Source organism: Lissotriton vulgaris, chromosome 7 (assembly GCF_964263255.1).
Source record: "Lissotriton vulgaris chromosome 7, aLisVul1.2, whole genome shotgun sequence".
NCBI lineage: Eukaryota > Metazoa > Chordata > Amphibia > Caudata > Salamandridae > Lissotriton > Lissotriton vulgaris.
The window spans coordinates 493169445-493191274 of NC_141695.1; the positions used below are offsets into that span (position 1 = coordinate 493169445).

The 21830-nt window shown below is 48.4% G+C and overlaps 1 protein-coding gene across 11 annotated transcripts in view; it reads left to right on the top strand.

The window, feature by feature from the left end:
• Positions 1–21830, top strand: part of MAP2K4 (mitogen-activated protein kinase kinase 4) — a 767786-nt gene that overhangs the window by 326619 nt on the left and 419337 nt on the right. For all 11 annotated transcript variants that reach the window (XM_086930577.1, XM_086930576.1, XM_086930571.1 and 8 more), the window contains one exon: positions 19585–19636. In XM_086930577.1, the coding sequence (XP_086786703.1) occupies positions 19585–19636 (52 nt within the window). The remainder of the gene's footprint in view (positions 1–19584; positions 19637–21830) is intronic.

Sequence of the window (21830 nt, forward strand, 5' to 3'; positions counted from 1 at the left end):
CAGACTGTCGTTTCCTACCTCCATGGACCTCCTGCACTCGCTGGGGTTCACTATCAACCTGCCAAAGTCACACCGGATTCCCTCTCAGAAGCTCCTTTTCATCGGAACAATTCTGGATACAGCACAGTTTCGGGCCTTTCCTCCTGAGCGGCGAGTCTGGGATATTTGAGCTATGATACCGATGTTACACCCCTGGAGAAGTGTGGCTCAATGGTTAGAGCGGCAGTCCCTGATGCAGAGGTCTAGTCCGGGACCAGGGTTCAATTCCCTGCTTCGGCGGGTCTTGGGCTCTAAATTCCATGGACCTGATAATTCTCGCCTCGGTGCCTATTCCAATCATTGAGTCCCACTCTGCAACTCTGGGCAATAGCTTGCTTAATCTCCACAGTGGCCCACACAACGCTAAGGATGCCTGGCCTCCACCTTGGGGGTGCCCAGGAGTGGACGCCTCACAGGGAAAGCCAGGATGGGTTCCACAGCGGTATTCGTACAAGCGCCTTGAGACCCTTGCGGGTGAGTAGTGCGCTATACAAGTATCAATTTACATTTACATTACATTACATTTACCTATCCCGGATTTCGGAGAGCATGACCCTGAGGCTCCTGGGCCTCATGGCCTCCTGCATCCTGCATCCTGCTGGTGGACCATGCCAGATGGTATATGCAGGCTCTGCTGTGGGACCTGAAGTTCCGTGGGCTCAGCATCAGGGGAACCTTTCAGATGTTGTCCAGATCAGGGAGGGCACTGCACACCAATTGCAGTGGTGGCTAACTGTTAGAAATGGGATTTCTGGTTGGCTAGGGCTTACGCCTAAGCCAGGCAGAAACCACCACTCTAGACTGGGCAAGGGAGTTACACACTCAAGATAACCCCTGCTCATCCCCTTGGTAGTTTGGCCCGAGCAGTCAGGCCTATCCCAGAGCCAATGTGTAAAGCGTTTGCGCAACACACGCGCAGCAGCAACGCACTAGGCACACTACAAAAGTGACTCCACACACGGTTATATAAAAAATAGTCTTTGTATTATCCAAAAACACATTGAATCATAATCACACATATCACTGTGCCAACTGGCACTAGGCAATATTCACAGGGGATTATATACATGACAGGGCCAATCGATTACAAGTAGCAAATATAATATAAAACACAACCAGTAACTACTTGTACAATACTGTACTTAGCATTATCACCTGCAACATAAACGCTTTGTCTACATCACTTTGGGCCCAAAACATCATAGCATGACTTTTGCAATAGGCATTACCACATTAGGCATAAACACATTATGCTGTCTCTGTAAGCATCACATTAGGGGCTTGCGCCCTACCAACACTGACCCCAGGCCGACTGGCCTTCCTAAATGTCAGGGCGTAATTGGGGCCTTCCACTGGCCCCTTTGGCTGCCTTGGCAGCAAGAACAACGTGCGTAGTGCACTGGGGCAGGAGGGTGCAACTCACCCCTTCCTTAGAATGAAAAGAAAATGCCCCCTTGTTGCAGCTGGCCGCGCTCCTGCTGTGCAGCTGAGAAATCACCTTTGGCACTGCTGTCCCTCCTAAGCCTCCACTGGGACACTAAAAACAATATTGCCCCACGTTCTTGCAGTGCTGCTGTGTCCACAACTCTGCACCACTGTGCCTCAGGGAGCAACACAACCGCTCTGCTCTGCCCCACACACCGGGGCCTTGGACTCCTCCTATTTGTCCAACGCGGGAAACTCTGTGCTGGGACCTCTCTAGGCTCCGGGCAAGCCCCTCCTCTCGGGGCTCTTCTATCTGGGACGCAGTCTACCAGCAGGATTCTGGCAGGGAGCCCGCAAGGCTCCGGTCTCCTCTTCTTGGCGTCCGGTTAGCCCGCGGGGCTACTCCTTCACTTTGCTGGAACGTGGGAAATTCTTCTGCTGATGGAGGTGGGGTAGGCTCCCACCCTCCTTCTGGCACTTCCTGTCATTGCCACACCCACAGTCAGGCAGAGGCGTCTGACTTCCGCTCACTTGTAAATTAACACCATAGGCCGGGTAGGCTCCCGCCACATGCGCTGTCTTCTAGAAATGCTGAGAATCCCCACGTCGGGATACGACGCAGCCCAGTGCGGCAGAGCCCGCGCACTCCTCTGCTCTTGGCAGGACTGGAGTCCATGAACTTCAGTGGGGTAAAAGCTGGGCCCAGGCCGGCCAGCACACAGGGTCCTCCAGCAGGGAGGCAGTCCATTGTGGCGGTTCCTCCTGGGGCCCAGCAAGTCCATCTAAGCACAAGGAAGCAAGCATAAATCATGGGGTCACAGCCCCAGTACTTATACCACATTTTCCTTTGTTCTGCCCTGGCACAGGGCTGGGGGAACCTGCCCTAACTGGTTCTGGGGGTATTGGAGCACTTTGTTTACTGGGCTCCTCTACCCCTTTGTCAGGTGGGGGCTCGGACATCATACGCACCACAGGGGGGCGGAGCCAGCATTCACCTATCCAGGCACAGACCTATTCAGGGTCAGGGGGACTACTACTCCCACTACTCTAAATGCCGATCTCCTATTCAGCCTAGCGCTGACTCACCCTATCCTCCTTGGAGCCACACACACCTTACCAGACCCTGTCACTCCAGAGCCAGACATGCAATACACAACAGGCAGGTAGGCAGACAAATAGTACACAGAAATGTAATCTTCAAAAAGGTGGTATTTCTAAAATAGTGATTATAAATCTGCGCACACCATTGCACAGCATATATTATTACTAATCCAAACATACCAAACTTGACCATGCTGCTCCTCTCATATCCGGAATTACCACTGAAACACTTATCAGGGAATCCCCAATGCATTCCTATGGGAGGGCAGCCTCACAGCAGTGAGAAACCAAAATGTCTGTTTGTCACTACCAGGACATGTCACACACTTAAGGTACATGTCCTACCTTTTACCTACAGTGCACACTGCCCATAGGGCTAGCTAGGGCCTACCTTAAGGGTGACTGACATGCAGAAAAAGGGGGGTCACAGACATGGCACACACTTTAGGTGCCACGTCACAGCAGCAGTAATACTGTGTGCACAGGCCCTGCAATGGAAGAGGCCTAAGACAGGTCTGAAAGGCCACTTTTGTGGGTGGCGCAATCAGCCCATCAGTAGCATTTAAATTTACCAGCCCTGGGTATCTGAGATGCCACTTTACAAGGGACTTACAGGTAAATATTTATGCCAAACAGGTGTAGACCAATCTTAACATGTTTACCACAGAGCGCACACGTAGTTTATATTGGACAGCAGGGCCCAGATTCCTAGAACCACCAACAACACCATGTCATAAAAAAGGCTAGAAGGAAGGCCAAAAGTTCAGGGATGACCCTGCAAAAAGGGCCAAGTGCAACACTAACGAACCAGGATTGGGTCAACAGAAGACCCTTCTCCAACCAGACCTCACTGCGGTCACAGATGCGTCACTTCTGGGATAGGGCAGCCACATGGGAGAGGCGAAGATCAGAGGCCTCTGGTCTCTGGCGGAGTCTGGGCTCCACATCAACGTGCTGGAGCTCCGGGTGATCCATCTTGCACAGAAAGCATTACTTCCTTCTGTCAAACGTAGAGTAGTGCAGGTGTTCAGACAACACCACCGGCATGTGGTACTGCAACAAACAGGGTGGGGTGGAGTCTTGGACCCTATGTCACGAGGCTCTCTGCCTCTGGACGTGGCTGGAACATCAGGGCTTGTCCCTGGTGGTTCAACACCTTGCAGGTTCTCTGAACGCCAGGGTGGACGAAGTAAGCCGCTGGTGCATGATGGATCACGAATGGTGTCTTCACTCAGATTTGGTGCAAGGTCTCTTTCAGCAGTGAGAAGAGCCTTGGTTACATCTGTTCGCCACCAAAGACAACGCGCAATTTCAGCAGTTATGCGCATTGGAATTTCCAAGGCGGCACTCGCTCGGCGACGCTTTTCGTCACAAGTGGAATTGCGGTCTTCTATACGCCTTTCCACCTATACCACTAATGCCCAGAGTGCTGAAGAAGATCAAGCGCGGCTGGGCCCAAGTCATTCTGGTGGTTCTGGATTGGTCACGAAGAGTCTGGTATCCCAAGCTCTTGAACATGGTCATTGATCCTCCGAACTGACTACCCTTAAAGGCTATCTTTTGCGATTTCGGCCTTTCTTCGCCTTACTGATCAGCCTTCTCTTTTCAAGTCCCCTATTGTAAATAGATTTGTTAAGGGCATTACTCATCTCTTTCTTCCTATTCCTTTCGTAATGCCCCAGTGGGACTTGAATCTGGTCTTACCTTACCTTATGTGTGCTCCTATCGAGCCACTACATAATGGTCCTCTCAGACTCTTGACCTAAAGATTGCTTTCTCGTTGCCATCACCTCTGCTCGCACGGAGAGTGAGCTTCGGGCTCTTTCGTCTAAACCTCCTTTCCTTGCTGTTCCTCCAGATAAGGTCGTCCTTTGTCTAGACCTTCCTTTCTTCCCAAAGTCGTTACCTCTTTCCACATAGGACAGAACATCACTTTGCCCACCTTCTTCCCGCATCCTCCTAAAGAGGAGGACAGGATCCACCGCCTGGATCCAAAACGTGCGCGTTCATTTTATCTGGATCGCACAAAACAATTCTGGGTGGATGATCAGCCCTTTGTTGGCTATGTGGGCTCCAAGAAGGTCGGGCTGTGCAAAAGGGAACCAACTCACGATGGGTCGTTCTTAGCATTAAAATCTGTTATTCTTTGGGAACAAAGGAGCCTCCAGTAGGGTTGTGTGCCCATTCCACCAGGGCCACAACAGCCCTACTACTTTGGGACAATGAGTCCCCCTTAGTGACATCTGCCAGGCAGCCACGTGGGTTTCATTTTACGCGTTCACTAAGCATTACTGCCTGGATAGCCAAGTCCGGAGAGACGGCTTCTTTGGCCGTTCAGTTCTCCAGGACTTTCTGGTGGGAACTTGGTCCGCTGACCCACCTCTGGGGTTGTTATTGCTGGGGTATCTATTCTGAGGTAAGGAATCTATAACTAATAGTCTCTTTCAGACGAACATGTTACTTAACTTCGGTAACGATATACCTGTAAGAGACATATTTTAGTTGTACTTTGCTTACTGCCCCACCCATCCTCCCCATTCTGCGAAATGAGCAAGGGACTCCCTTTCAAGGCCCCTAGTTTTGTGCACCAGTGGAATCTGCATGACTCTGCGCTTCCGGCGTGGAATTTCGTGTAAAGAACTGATGTCAGCGTCCAGGGGCGGCGTCTAAGTAGGTCACGCAACGTCATTCCGGCGATCACGACGAACGCGGAGTCGACCAACGCCACCTACCTAAGCGCAGGGGTCCTGCTGAAGAAAAATTCTCTGGATCCAGTCTGACACCTTGGGGTAATTCTAAGGTAAGGAATCTATGACTAATATATGTCTCTTACAGAAATATTGTTACCAAAGGTAACCAACTTGTTCTTCAAAACATACTAAAATATATCCTGCATATTTCAAACAGTCTATGTAAGTGAATGTTTTTTTTAATTTTTTTTTTTTATTTCAAATCATTTTTATTTCAAATCAGGAACAAAACAAGTACAAGACAATACATATGTGTAAGTGAATGTTTAATAGGTATATTTCATTTAAACTAAACACAAGTTTTCTCTCCATTGTCTTCAATGACTGTTTGAAAAATCCTGCTAATCAATTCCTTAATATTTGTCACTTCCATAACCTACCACCAACAACAACTTCCGTTCATTTACACCACACTCAGATGTCAAATCCTACTTTTATTATACGTTTAGGCCATTAGTTAAATAGCTATAGCTAACCATCTTTTTATAAAAATGGGACCATTAGTTAAATAGCATGCACGACGGAACATATGCATGCATTCGGTGGGGTACGCAGGAGCAGAAAACTGCTAAAATCCTGGTAAACAGAGAAGTCAGTCAAGGATGCGTCCTGGCGCCAACCCTCTTTTCTTTGTTTGTAAACGGGGTTGTCTCCTTCCTATCGAATATCGATGTTGATGCCCCTAGCTTGGCCTGCTCTGCTTTTTGCAGACGACACGTTACTGGTTTCTAAAACGCCTATGGGGCTCCAAAAGCTTTTGGGTCGGTTCTGTGTCTTCTGTAATTCTAGGGGCTTGGTCATTAATACCTCCAACACCAAGCTCCTTTATTTTAACCCTAGTAGGAAAGCCAATCGCGCTCTCTTACTTAATGAGGAGCCACTAGAGCGTGTTCAAACGTTTGACTATCTAGGGATTAGAATATCTGACCAACTGAACTGGAATTCACATATTGAGAAAATGGCCCTAAACCATAAACTTGTCTTGGGTGTTATCGGTAGGGAGCACAGAGCCTCATCATTCACACCTATAGCCCCCGCATTGGAGGTATGTTCCGCAAAAGCTATAAACAGTGCTCTCTATGGAGCGGCGCTTTGGGGTTTCAATAATGTTGACTCCCTTGTTATGGGCGAAAACAAGTTTTTTAGGGAGCTTCTGTCTTTACCCAGGGGCACCCCGTACAACCCCTTCAATATGACCTTGGTCGCAGATCCATTAAAGATATTGTCATCCTGCGACCGCTTCTCTATTGGGCTCGCCTGTGGCGTACACCTGAGCTCGCCAGCTACGCAGACGGCCTTAGAGAAGTTATGAATATGCATAAAATTGTATGCCTAACAAAGGTTAAGAAGTTGTTAATGACTATTGGTTTTAATGTTGTGTGGGAGTCCGGTGTATCGGTTTCTAAACTGGAGGTAAAGCGAGCCTATTGGTCGTGGGTTGACGCCCAAGAATCCAGAGCTGCTAACTTGGGTAGACTCACAGACGATTTTCGTCTGCATAAGACAGTACACTCTCTTGAATCATACATGGATTTCATTAGAAAACCCAAGGACAGGGCTCTATACATCCAGTTTAGATTGGGAACCTTACCGGTACGGGAACGTACTTCAAGTGGAAACCCCCCAATCAAACACCTACCACCTGCCTATCTTGAAATGATGCACTTGAAACCATACCACACCTCTTCTTGGTGTGCAGTGCCTTCAATAAACCAAGATCAAAATGGCTAAAACCTGTCTGTCGGCAGCTCGAGACTAGTAGCCATGTCTCTGCCCTTAGAATCCTTCAGACAGATCCTAGCACCATACTGGTTTGTGGGGTCACTAAATTTCTTAGCTGGGCATGGGTGATCAGACTCAAACTCCTAAGATAACATTTTATATGTCTATTGTTTTTTTAACCTACAATCAAAGCTGTAAAATGGTTTAATGATTGTTTTATTCCTGTCCTTTAAAAAAAAATATTTATGAAGTGTTCTTAAAAAAATTTATTGTATTTTAACTGCTTTGTGCTTTTTAAGATATTTTTATATCGAAATAAAGCTTTGTCATATAGAGTAAATAGCCATAGCTAACCATCTTTTTATAAAACTGGCAAGTCTGGTACAAATCAAAAAATGGACTCCATTTAAATTGTTTATTGCAAGGTGCTTCATTAGGATTTGTAATTTACATATCACCGATAGCATGTTCCAAGTATTCTTAACAATTATAGTAATATTATGATAAAATTTACTAGAACCAATGTCCCCTCTGGCCCCAGCACCACCAGCATTTCTTGCAGGAATATTGATGGTGCTCACAGTACTCTCCCAGGGTTCAAGTTTTAATTTGGGTGCAAGACCTCCAGCAGTGACCTGGGTGTCGCTCCTGTGTTTAGACAGCAGTTCTCTCACTCTCCTCTTTGGGTCAATAAATGTTTTACTGAACTTTTCTGCTGTACGTGCAAAAGTAGAGTTTGCATCTACTTTATCAGTCACTTTCTGCCATAACTGGTCCTTCTCCTTTGCACTTTTCTTCATCATGAGGTGACCAATCACTCTAGCTAGGCTCTTCTCTGACTACCTGTTCAGCTAGAACCTTCATCTTCCTCTCAGAAAATGTAAGTTTCTGCACCCTCCCAGATATCATCTGGATAAAATAAACAGCTAAATGTAGGTGGATGCCTAAAAGATTGGCTGGATTTAAATTTGCAAAAATAGAACAGGATGCAAGCTTGAAAATGTCATCTCCTAATACCACTTTCCATGTGTGCTAAGAGGGCTTCCTTTATTTATGTAAGAAGTGACAAAGTGTTGGCACTCAAAATGATGCATTTCTGTTTCCTGCAGAATTTCTTTTTTCATAGAGGCAACTTTTATGTGCTGGTTATTACTACTGGGTTTATTTGGTACTCTTGTGAGCTCTGTTGGGCTGTAGCGCAAGTTTGTTCAAAGGCCCTCAGCAGCCCCCGGGCTGCTAATGATCAACCCTACACTTTAAATCTGTGTAGATGTGGTCAAGACAAGCTTTTAACTACGGATTTGGAGCAGTGCAATGAAAAGCACATACTTCATTCCCTGTCAAGGCACACTCCTTGGTCCATTTATAAAAAGACAATGGGAGAAACTCCAGCAAGCCATGACTATCTTGAGACATTTTTGAGCATTTTGTCCCTTCCTGCATTATTACGAAATGGAAGGTCTCCCTGCCTGTGACTGTACATTTTACTTTACAAAGCTTGTAAATTCATTCTGCTTCAACAGCTTGGATAAGATTATCACCCTTTATACAGGAAACCTTACTTGCTCTGGGACTTGTGAAAGTCCAAGGGATGAAATAAGTACTGGCTTTCCTTCTTTACCACACAATAAATGGACGCTTGATTACATCAAGTTCAGCAGGAAAAGTAGTGTAAGGCCAAAGTGAACAAAGAGTCTAAGGCGGCCCCGGTGAGGCGAAAGTAGCATCAGCTGCTTCCGATTGATGTACCGTTTACGAGAATGTAACATGAAAACATTTAAAATAATAAAGAAGAACCCGGGGAAACCAAGAATATATAGGGTTTGTGGGAGGGTGGGTCAGTTTTGGGGAAGGGGGATTAGGGGCAATCCGTTACACCCATGTATGTTGTTTATTAAGAGGGGGCCACGGTCCGCCTCCAACTTCAAGGGGTCTCGTCGGGCGATCTTTGGGAGTAGAGAGTCCTCAAAAAGTTGTAGAGCGCGCAGCCTATGGAGGACGTAGCGGGCATGTGCCGTTTGGTAGAGATGAGTTATAAGTGGTTGCCAAGTATGATTGAATTTGGTTTCCGTGCGGGTGAGGCGAGCTGTCAGAAGTTCCATTGCCATGACATGCCATAGGCTTAAGAACCAGGCAGGTATTGGGAGAGGAAGTGTTTTCTTCCAATGAAGGGCTATAGTTTGTTTTGCAGCTCCCAACATCTGCATGACAAGGCGCCAATCGGAGTGCATCATGGCTTTGAGTTGTGCTGGTCTCATGCCCAGTAACGACACTAAGAGGGAGTTTGAGATGGGGAACTCCACAGTGTCTTTGATGTGGCTTAGGACCTCTTTCCAGAACAAATATACAAGGGGGCACGTCCATCATATATGGAGAAAGTCTCCTGTTGCCGATTGGAATTTCCAGCAGAGGGGGGAGGGGCAGGAAGGATTTCCTGTAGAAGTGCGGGATGTATACCAGCGAGTCATTAGCTTATATGCTGATTCGCGCTGAGAAGTACTCCTATAAGTTCTAGGAATGTTGCGCCATAGTTGTTCCAAGTTCTGCTGGGAGGCTCCTCTTCTATGTCCATGAGCCATTATTTTTGGTATGTATGGAGACAGTGGGGTTGCGTGTTTTGTAGCACTGGGTAAGTTCGAGAAATAAGACCGCGTGTGCCTTCAATGGTTCGAACCAGGGATTTAAAGAGTGTAAGCGGTCTGGTGGCTTCTTAAGTGTATTTGGGGGTGAGAAACCAGTGGCGAAGTTGATAATATTGAAGTCTGCTGGGTCAGTGACATGTAAGGATTGTTTGCATTGGTCAAAAGATTTAAAAGAGGTCCTGGATAGCTCAGCACTCCCCCTGATTCCACTCTGGAATGCATGTGCTTGTAAAGTTGGAGGGGACAAGGGATTCTGGGTGATATGTGTGTTAGGTGAGGGGAAGGTAGTCATGCCTCTAGAAACGGCAATCATGTCCCTTATCTCAAGAACTGTTTTTGTGGGAGTTGCAACTTTAGCACTGCGGGGTCTGACTATTCTGGAAGCCATACCAGGTCCCACAGAGTCTAACGACTGCCCGATCCATGTGGACCAAATGCTTTTCACTCTCCCGAACCACCCATTCAGATTTATATCGAAGATGAGCTGCCCAGTAACATTCCAGGAGATTAGGGCATGCAAGGCCTCTGCAGTCTTCGGGCAGCATAAGCACTTTAGTCGCGAAGCACGGACGGGCTTTACCCCAAATAAAGGAAGTTATGTTGCGCTTCAGGCTTTGGATGTTTCCTGGAGGAATCTGGGTAGGCAAGATTTGGAGGAGGTACAGAATTTTAGGGAGAAGTGTCCCTTTTCCCACATTGAGGCGACCCAACCAGGAAATAATGAGTTTTTTCGAGCATCATAATTCTTCTTGAATTTCTCTACGACAGACTGGTCTGTTGGCCTGGGTCTAGGAGGAGAGGGACGAGCTCAAATTGAGGCCCAAATTGAGTGGTCTGTCCGATGTGTGTGTGTAATGAGTTGAAGTCTCTGTAATTCTGTAGTAGGGGATCTCTGTGTATAGTCATAATCTAGTGAATAGTCCCGCCCATGTGCGTGGACCCCGGCAATCAAAAATAATCTCTTAAGTTGTCAAAATCATGCAGAAACTGCAAAGACACTTAAGAGAGAATTTAAAGACAAATAATGCAGCCTATATCCACAGGCTACACTGTCCAGTACTTCAACTAGAAATTCCACCAAAAATCACCACACACAGCCCAGCCTGCCAGTTTCTACCATAGAGAAACCTGCCTCCCCCAGTTCCAGACTCAGGAATGATAGAGAGGAAGGTAGGGACAGACAAGCCCTAAAGGCTGCCATTATGTGGCTTAAATAGGATACTGTGCCTTTAAGAGAACTTTCCAGACTTCTCCCAGTATCCCAGAATGCATAGCAGGTCCAACTTACTTTCAGTTCTTTTTTCCGGCTCCTGCTTACAGGACCCTGGCATTGAGCTCTCCCTTTTTCAAGGGTTTATTGAATTCGTTTTTGCACTTTTTGACTTTTAAAAGTGCTGTGATTACTGCTTGGTGTTCTCTTCTCACCCTTGTGCTGTTTTTTAGGCGTTTTGGGGCTCCGAAATGCCTGGCCTTTTTGTTAAGTGCCCAGCATGTGAGAGGAAGAAGGCCAAAAGCGACCCCCATGATGTCTGCATCGTGTGCCTTCCAGAAGATCATGGCCCTGAGGAGTGTGTGATCTGCCAGCAACTTTCTGCTAGGACACTCAGGGACAGATTGAAGATCAGGCTGGCTGGCCTGGAGGATAGGCGCCAACGTGCTGCAGGTGGGTCTGGGCAGCCTGGGAGGGATCCCTCTGCCTCTGCTGAGGCCCCTGGGGGGCTCCCCGGGGGCAGGAAGTCCAGCCAACGATCCCATTCTCCGTCGACGTCGAAGGCTTCGACGGCGGCGTCGAGAGGGATGACGACGGCGTGCTCCCCGTCTCCCCGGGGCTCCGGGTCGAGACGGCGTGACGACTCGACGGCGAAGGAGAAGCCGACGTCGAAGCCGCCGTCGACGTCATCGTCTTCGTCGACGTCGAGGTCTTCATACCGACGCCGAAGGCGCAGGGACGTGCATCGGCGCTCGCCGTCGAAGCGGCACCGACGCTCGCCGTCGAGGCGACACTGTCGGTCGTCGTCGAGGCGACACCGCCGGTCGTCGTCGAGGCGACACTGCCGATCGACGTCGAGGGGCTCCTCGACGTCGGGAACATCAAGACGACGACGGCGATCGACGCCGAGGGCGGACCGCCCGACGTCGAGAGGACGACGTGAGAGGTCGCGCAAGAGGGGATCGACGTCGAGGAGTCGACGTTCGACGCCGAGGATGAGAGGGTCGACGTCGAGGGGACGACGTTCGACGCCGGAGTCCAGGAAGCGCCGTTCGACGCCGGAAAAGCGTCGTTCTGCGTCCAGCAGACAGCGGTCAGCGTCGAGGAGTAGGTCTCCCTCTCCCAAACGACGCAGAGGGGGCTCTAGCCCCAGGAGTCACGCCACTTCCAGTGGACGCAAGAGGAAGAGGTCGCCTGCGGATGGGGATGGATCTCCGCACCCGTCCCCTAAAGGTTCACCGGGCTCGGTGTACTCGGAAGTGTACACTCCATCTCGACCCGGGACTCCTCCTCCTCCACCCGTACCGAAGGAGGACCCTCCGCCCGTGCCACCACTTCCTACGGAGGATCCTGCTCCACCTCCGGTCCCACCGCATGGGCCCGCCCCGCGGCCGGTGGTGCCTCCGCCGAGGTCCGCTTCACTGCCGTCACTGCCTGTTCCTCCCAAGGGGACCCCGAAACCGAAGCCCCGGGAGGATCCAAAGAGTCCCCGTGAGAAGCCACGGAAGACCCCTCCTCGCAAACCGAAGGAGCGCCCTAGAGCTGGCAGGTCTCGTTCTCGCTCTAGGCGCAGATCTTCCACGAGGTCGAGACACCGCCATAGGAGGCGCGAATCTCGCTCCCGCACGAGATCGTCTGGGACCAGGGACTATTCACCTACGCTGTCGGGGTCGCCGGACACCAGGGTGTCCCCGATAGATGACCTGGTTGCCTTTCAAGACGTCCTGTTGAGGGGCGCGGCGAAGCTAGGCATTACACTGACAGTGCCTACTCCGAAGACGTCCGTCATTTTCGAGACTCTACATCAGAGGCACATGTCTCGTCCCCTCCTGCCCTTGGTGCCGGGCTTGGAAGAACCGGCTATGGCGCTGTTTCTCACCCCGGCTGTGACGAGGGCGGCCCCGTCCAGACTACTGAAGAAATACCGGGCTCCCGACTCGGATCCGGCCTTCTTGAGAGCGGAGCCTCCGCCTGACTCCGTCATCGTTACGGCGGCCCGCAAGCAGCACTCCACCACCCCGACCTCCACGGTTCCCCCGGACAAGGAGTCTAGGTGGATGGACTCGGCGGGGCGTAAAATCTGTGGGACTTCCGCGACATCCATGAAAGCGGCGAGTGCCACGGCTCTGTTGGGGCGTTACGACCGCGCCCTCTGGGACTCCCTCGAGCGCTTTGCGGAGCATCTACCTCGGGAGCAGCGTGAAGACTTCATGGAGGTCCTGAGTGAGGGGATGCTGGTGGCCAACCAGATAATCAGCGCGGCTGCGGACTCTTCCCTGTTGGCTGCTCACGGGTTCTGCCACGGGATCAACCAACGGCGCCACGCCTGGCTCCGGCTGACGTCCCTGAAACCGGACGCGCAGCAGAGGGTGGCCAATCTGCCGTTTTCCGGGGAGACCCTCTTCGGGAAGCACGCAGATGATGAAATGGCCCGCATGAAGGCGGAGGCCGAAACACTGACGGCGGTGGGCCTGGAAAAGCCCAAGGAAACCAAGAAGCAGTACCGCCCGTTCCAACGGCGGTTCGGAGGGCAAGGCCGAGGCCGGGGACAGGCTTCGGGGCACTCGCAGCAGCAGCAGCCGTTCCGTAAGCGGTTCCAGAAGCGGCAGAAGGGCAGAGGAGGCCAGCAGTCGGCTTTGGCGCCCAAGGGCCAGGCAGGGCCTAGGCCCTAGGAACTTACTTCCCCCGGATCCGTTACCCACTCCGGTAGGGGGAAGCATCCAACTTTTTCTGGCAGAGTGGAGAAAAATTACTCAGGACAAGTGGGTGCTGAATATTGTTTGCAATGGATACAGTCTTCGGTTCACCTGCCCTCCTCCAGCGATTCCCCCGGTCAGCTCGCAGTTTCAGCTGCGCGAGCTTCAGGCGGAGGCGGATATCCTGTTGAGGAAAAGGGCGATAGAGGACGTACCTCTGTCTCAGAGAGGAAGAGGTCTGTACTCCCGGTTCTTTCTGGTTCGCAAGAAGGACAAGAACGAGTTCAGGCCCATTCTGGATTTGCGACAGGCAAACAAGTGGATTCGCAGAGAAAAGTTCCGCATGCTGTCGTTGCACCAGATCTACCCTCAGTTGCAACAGGGAGACTGGCTTTGCGCTATAGACCTACAGGATGCTTACTTCCATGTGCCCATTGCACACAAACACAGGAAGTTCCTGCGGTTCCAAGTCGGCACCAATCACTATCAATACACAGTACTCCCATTCGGACTGAAGTCTGCGCCAAGGACATTCTCGAAGTGCATGGCGGTGGTAGCGGCACACCTGAGGAAGAACAAGGTGTTCGTCTACCCGTACTTGGACGATTGGCTGATCAAGGCATCCTCCTTCTCGGAAGCGCGAGCACACTTCCAGAAGACGTGCGTTCTCTTGAACAAGCTGGGGTTGCACATCAACATGGCCAAGTCTGTCCCGACTCCGGTCCAATGCATACAGTACTTGGGAGCCTCCATCAATACGCTGTCAGCAAGCGTGTCTCCTTCGGAAGAGCGACGATTATCACTCCTTCGGAAGGCTCAGGCTCTTATGACGACTCCATCTACAACAGTGAGGACGGTGTCTTCTCTACTGGGATCGATGGCCTCTTGTATCTTCCTGACGCCGCACGCACGGCTGCACATGAGACCGCTGCAGGAGTGCTTGGAGGATCAGTGGGATCAGAGGAAAGGATCTTGGGACGACAAGATTCGCCTGTCGCTGCATGCTCTTCAGTCCCTGAAGTGGTGGTGTTCGGCGGAGAATCTCCTCAGAGGGGTTCCCTTTCACAAGGACATTCCCACGCAGACTGTCGTGACGGATGCGTCTCTTCTGGGATGGGGAGCGCACTCCGGGACTCTACAGATTCAAGGCACGTGGTCACCGATGGAGGCCACGTATCACATCAATTTCCTGGAACTCAGGGCTGTTCACTTGGCGCTGAAGGCCTTTCTTCCGTCCTTCCAGACCAACTCTCTGCTTGTACAGACGGACAATACCACCACGATGTATTACCTCAACAAGCAGGGGGGCTCGAGATCGCGCACTCTGTCGCAGGAGGCGCAAGCGATCTGGCACTGGCTCCTAGCCAGAGGACTGACGATAACGGCCACCCATCTACCAGGTGTGCAGAATGTTCAGGCAGACGCACTGAGCAGACTGCTTCAGGAAAACCACGAATGGGTCATAAACGACGAAGTACTAGGAGAAGTCTTCGCAAGGTGGGGAACTCCAGACGTAGATTTGTTCGCCACCGCCGAAAACAGCAAGTGCAGAGACTTCGCCTCCAGGTACTTCCAGCAAGGGACGCTGGGGAATGCGTTATGGATCGACTGGACGAACAGCTTTCTGTACGCCTTTCCTCCCATTCCCCTGATTCCGGCGGTGCTCATCAAGCTAGCCCGGTCCAGGGCTCGGATGATCCTCATCGCCCCGGAGTGGCCCAGGCAGTGGTGGTTCACGGACCTACTTCACCGGTCTCTCCTTCCTCACATCCGGTTGCCGTGCAGGCCGGACCTTCTCACGAAGTTCGGGGGACGGATGTTACACCCCAACCTCTCGTCTTTGAGTTTGGCGGCATGGCTCCTGAGATAGTGCAATATGGCCATCTGAATCTGCCCGACGATTGCATGGACATACTGAAGGAATCCAAGAGACCTTCCACTCGGACTTCATACGCTTACAAGTGGAAGAGGTTTTGTATCTGGTGCCAGTCTAAGAACCATGATCCTACGACCTGTAAGGAAGATGTCATCCTTCCTTACCTTTTACATTTGGCGCAGTCTGGCCTTAATGTGCATTCCATTAAGGTTCATCTGGCTGCATTGATTGCCTACAGGAAATGCCCTTCACAGACTTCCTTTTTCCAGATCCCCGTGATCAAAGATTTTCTGGAAGGATTGAAGAAAGTATTCCCTCCTGTCAGGCTTCCCTCGCCTTCATGGGAATTGAATGTGGTGCTGTCCAGATTGATGAAGGAACCTTTTGAACCTATTCATAAGGCTTCGTTGCAGCACCTGTCCTGGAAGGCGGCGTTCCTCGTGGCCATTACATCGGCCCGCAGGGTGAGTGAAATTCAGGCGTTGTGTTGTAATGAACCTTATACTGTATTTCATGCTGCTAAGGTTGTTATGCGTACTCTCCCTAAATTTCTTCCCAAGGTTATTTCTGACTTTCATGTCAACCAGACTATAACTTTACCTACGTTCTTTCAGAACCCTTCATCCCCAGCGGAGAGGTCTCTCCATTCTCTGGATGTTAGGAGGGTGTTGAAATTTTATCTGGATAAAACCAAAGATATCCGTAGGTCTGACCAGTTGTTTATCAATTATGGATCGGTCAGGACAGGTCTTGCGACCTCTAAGCAGTCCATCTCTAGGTGGATTGTGTCCTGCATACAATTGTGTTATCAGAAAGCTAATAAGACCTTAGGAGGTAAGCCTAAGGCTCATTCCACCAGGGGCAAAGCTGCCACGACGGCTCTGCTCCGTAACGTGCCGATTGCTGAAATCTGCAAGGCAGCCACTTGGAAGTCGGTTCATACCTTTGCTAAGCATTACTGCCTGGACACTGACGCCAGGGCAGACGCTCAGGTTGGACAGGCTTCGCTGCGGAATTTGTTCGCACAATAGTGGCATTATGTACTTATTCTCCACCACCGCTTAGTTGTGGGGATGGGCTTGCCATTCTATTCACTAGATTATGACTATACACAGAGATCCCCTACTACAGAAGGAGTAGTTTCTGTCCTGTAACTCCAGTTCTGTAGTAGGGGTATCTCTGTTATAGTCATAAGCGCCCTCCCTCCTCCCTGGTGGAGAATTCTTCATGTGAACAATGCTGCAGGTCTGGCGTTTTATACGCCTTCAAAAAGAACTGAAAGTAAGTTGGACCTGCTATGCATTCTGGGATACTGGGAGAAGTCTGGAAAGTTCTCTTAAAGGCACAGTATCCTATTTAAGCCACATAATGGCAGCCTATGGGGCTTGTCTGTCCCTACCTTCCTCTCTATCATTCCTGAGTCTGGGACTGGGGGAGGCAGGTTTCTCTATGGTAGAAACTGGCAGGCTGGGCTGTGTGTGGTGATTTTTGGTGGAATTTCTAGTTGAAGTACTGGACAGTGTAGCCTGTGGATATAGGCTGCATTATTTGTCTTTAAATTCTCTCTTAAGTGTCTTTGCAGTTTCTGCATGATTTTGACAACTTAAGAGATTATTTTTGATTGCCGGGGTCCACGCACATGGGCGGGACTATTCACTAGATTATGACTATAACAGAGATACCCCTACTACAGAACTGGAGTTACAGGACAGAAACTACTCCTTCCGGAGTAGAAAGGGTGAGATTCAGTGCATGGGATTCGGACATGTTGATCTTAAAGCCTGAAGCTATTTCAAAGGAGTGGAGAAGCGAGGCTAAGGCTTGAATAAACGTCTCCGAAGCAGTAAGTGGGAGTATTATGTCATCTGAAAACAGGGATACTTTATGATCATGGCCCCCAAAGGGTATGCCCATTATGGCGGATAGCAATAGCTAGGGGTTCCCCTGCCAAAGCAAACAAGAGAGGGTAGAGTGGCCAGCCCTGCCTGGTACCCCTCTGAATCAAGATTGGGGGCATAAGCGCCGGGATTGCATGCTTGATAACTGTATACCGTACTGCCCAGTTCCTATGCTAGGGACGGACAGGAACACTTGAGCGGGGGGGAGAGGAGACCGGGAAGGGGGCGATGGGAGGGAGAGGGTAGAGACCTGCTGTTTTACGGGACGTTTCTAGTTTATTGTTTTCTTTTTCTGTGGCTGTTTCAAAAGCAAGAGTTCTAATAAGGGGTAATATGTCTAACAACACCAGAAAAGTTGCGTGGCTGTCGGCTAGAGCGGAATGTTGACGCTCTACCGTGTGCTGATCCTTTGCATGTGTGATCCTTCTGATGCAACAATAAAAAGAATTTAAAAAAAAAAAAAAGATTGGGGGCATAAGTTGACCAATAATTCAGAATAGTGCTACAGGGGAAGTGTAAGGGGCCATTGGCTTAGAGATCATTGTTGGCCCGAGGCCTATTTTATGGAGTACTGCACGGAGAAACTGCCAGTCAACACGATCGAAGGCCTTCTCCGCATCGAGGGATGGCAGACAGGCTGGGATGTCTGACTTTTGGACCTTTTCAATAAGGTGAGCTATTCACCAAATGTTGTCAGCCGCCTGGCGGTGACGGATGCACCCCACCTGAGCAGGGTCGATCAGTCCTGGGAAATAAGGCTTTAGGCGATTTGCTAGTATCTGAGTGTATATTTTGGCATCAGTATTGAGTAGTGCTATAGGTCATAGGAAGTGCATATAAAGAATGATCTTTTCCCGGTTTTGGTATGAGCACTACTTCAGCTTCTGACATTGTGAGGGTGAGGCCCGTTGTGTCAGAGAACGTGTTAAAAAGGTGAAGCAGTTGGTCCCGGAGTTGGGGGAGAAAGGCCATTTGTACCAGAGTTTTATTAGTTGGGAGTTGTTTCAATGCTCTATGGATTTCTTCTAAAGTAATTGGGTCTTCCAGTAGATTTGCATGTTGAGTGTCCAGGGGCATGCATTGAGAAAAGAGGAAGTCTAGTTGGACGAGTGGGCGGCTGTGGTGTACAGCTCAGTGTAGAATGTAGCTAAGACCTGACCCTTGTCCCTTTCAGATGTGGCCCAGGTATTGTGTACATGTTTCAGTTTGGAGACATGAGTTTTAGCGATGTGCTATGATAGTCCCTACCTTGTTGTCCCCCCGTCCCCTCCCCCCTCAAAGAATCTCTGCTTAAGTGACATAACAGCATATTCTGCTTTATTAGTGCAAAGTATTCTCAATTGGCCCCGAAGCATGGCAAGGCGCTAATTGTGTGCTTTTGAAGGTATGGCGTGATATTTGCGTTCATGGCCTTAATGTTGTTGGTTAAGTTGTGCTTGACCAGACGGGTTTTCAGGAACAGACAATGGCTATAGAAGACATAATGCCTCTGATGGTTGCTTTAAAAGCATCCCTCCTTATGGCTGCGGGCGGTTCTCGGGGTATGTTCTCCTCAAAGTAAGCTGAGATCTCCTGACGGACTTCCGCCAAGTCTACTGGGTACCGTAGGACGTGGGGAGGGAGACGCCACATACAGGGGGCGTCCTATTGTCTACACAGGGCTGAAGGTCACCATCACATGGGCATGATCCGATATAGATATGTCCGAGATCTCCACTGAGTCTAGGGATTTAATCGGAGAGTGTGAAAGGAAGCAATAATCAATTCTGGAGTACAAATGGTAAACAGGAAGGTATAATCTTGTATGCCTGGGTAATGATATCTCCAGGCGTCCGTCAGGCCAAACTTTGTAAGATCCCAGTTCAAAGCAGCTGACATTGCCCCTATGGTCTGATATGTGGTGGCACTAGTATAGGCCAGAATAGGGTCCCACACCATATTGAGGTTGCCCCCAAGAATCACTGACCCTTCTGGAGAATGCAAGTGGTCTTTCAAGAAGGATCTGATAAAAGGCATCTTGCTCCTTGTTAGGCGCATAGATGTTGATACGGGTCAAAGGCTGCACTCCCAGCTTGATTTGAAGTTTCACATACAGAATACTGCATGGCTTCAGATTGTATTGGTAAGTACCTTGATATTGTGGTTTCCCCATGTTATTAGTGCAGCCCTCAAACAAAATGGCAAAAGTCTGATTTTTCACAGCTTACATCTCTGCTTCTTTTCAGACTGTGAAAGCACTAAACCACTTAAAAGAAAACTTGAAAATAATCCATAGAGGTAGGTCTGTTCTAAACCACATTACTTTTTTTAATGCTGTTACAAAAATCCAGAATGTGCTATATAATTGTTTTCCCATTCTGAGAAAATGTTGCATTCATTTTGTATTTAATATCAATATGTTATGTGTTTGGAGACTACCTTATTTGAATATGTGTCTTCATGATGTAGGTTTTTGTAGTGCTCTTCAGCAGTATAAAACTTTAAAATAAAATAAAAATGAACCATAGTCTTTTGTATTAAATTGAAATATTTTTTTCTAGTGTGCTACTGCCCTTGAATCAAAGCTGTTCAAATTAGATCTTAAAATGACTGACCACATACACATTTCATATATTGTAACATTTATTATATAGTGATCTCATTTGCAGTGCAGTGTTTGTTATGCCATCATGTATTGGTGCTCTGCTGTCTGCATTGGATGGTGGAAAGGCTGAGTTGTACTAATGGACTTTGGATTCTAGGTTTCATATAAATCTGTGGAGAGGATGCTCCACTTGCATAGCTAACCTGCTTCCCAAGGCAATGCTATGGAACATGCTAAAGAAACTACTACAACATACCACATAACCTGATACACCCCGTTTTGTTTATATTAGGAGGACAAGTCCAGAGGTTTCATTTGAAAATAATTCAAATTATTCTTTAGGTTTAAAAGTTGAACAATAGTAATTAGTTCTGAGAGAGAACAATAAGATTTAAATATTGAACAAAAACACACTACTTTCTCAGTTGAAAGGAATTAAATAGGCTCCAACATTATAGTGTACAATTCCTATTGTGTTACTCAGAAGTCCGATACCATTTCATAAATGCAATCATTTGTCTTGAAGCCAGTTAGTTTCAAATTCAATAAATATACAAGCAAGATCTGATACAAGCATGTGGGAATGTGGTAGAAAAACACTTAAATTATACCCTTCACCGAAGAAATCTGGGGTTTAAGATTTCCACGGTCTTAATTGTGCTGTTAATTAGTTAAAATGTGGAACAAATGTTGTAATCACTTTGTCTTGCCAATAATGAAGCCCAAATCAAAAGAAATGAAAAATCGTACCCAATTGTTGAACGTATTTTTTAGGAACTATGTATGGTAAGTTCAAATACACCTATTGTAAATGTCAAAAATTGAAAAAATATAGAAGTAATGCTTTATTAATGAAGCTACGTGAAGGTAGAACAGATATTACTTCTATTGCCATCATAATTTTTTAGAGTAGCGTAATGATTAAAGTAATATGGCCATGTTCACTAGTCAAGACACTTATGTTCCCATATCTGTGTTACATCCATATAATGTATACACAGGGTTAATTCTAATATTTTAATTTTTAGGAGTGGCACAATGAATAAAGTGGCACTCAGTAGTAATGTGTCCATGTTCACTAATGGAAACATTTATGGTCTTGTATGAAGTATTACATCCATATAAGGAACACATACTCAAACAATCTAGTTAATAAAAACTATAAATATCGAAATGTAGACTATAATAATTTATCAAAACTGTGCAATTATAAAAAGCCAAAAGGGACGCGAGCTAAAGTGCAACTATCAGGCCATAACTATAAATAATACACGATTTCTTTAAAGCTTATATTAAACGCAGGAAGCTTAATGTATGGGGCTACTGTCTTACCCCTGATACTACAGCTGCTTTCAAGCATTGTACCACAACACTAATAGGGGAATCAAGTGCACAGTGAAGTGAGTCCGTGGTGATATCCACACTGATTACAAGTGCTAACTCGTCTGCAGCCTGAACAATAAACACTTGACCTTTTAAATTCAATAATCAAGATCTAACACAGTCTAAACTAAAGTGGTAAAGTGCAGCAATCTGTCCAGTGGTGCATAATAAGCAAAAAACAAGGATCCCCTTGCGACGAAGCACAGCAATGTGACCGTGTCACCCCAGTTGTAACCATAGGTGAATTGAGCAATAAAGCGCACAATGCAGTGGGATATTATTTAATAGAGACTTCTAGCCGCAGATTCCTTACCTTAGAATCAACCCCAGGCGTCAGACTGGATCTGGAAATTTTTTGTGAGCAGTACACCTGTTCGCCGGTAGGTGGCACCGTTCGGCTTTGCATGGCGTCGTTGGCAGTGGCCATGCCGCAAGTGACCTTTGCAGTACCTCTATCGGCACCACTCAGGCACACTGACTACCGTTCTTTTCTTTCTGCGCCAG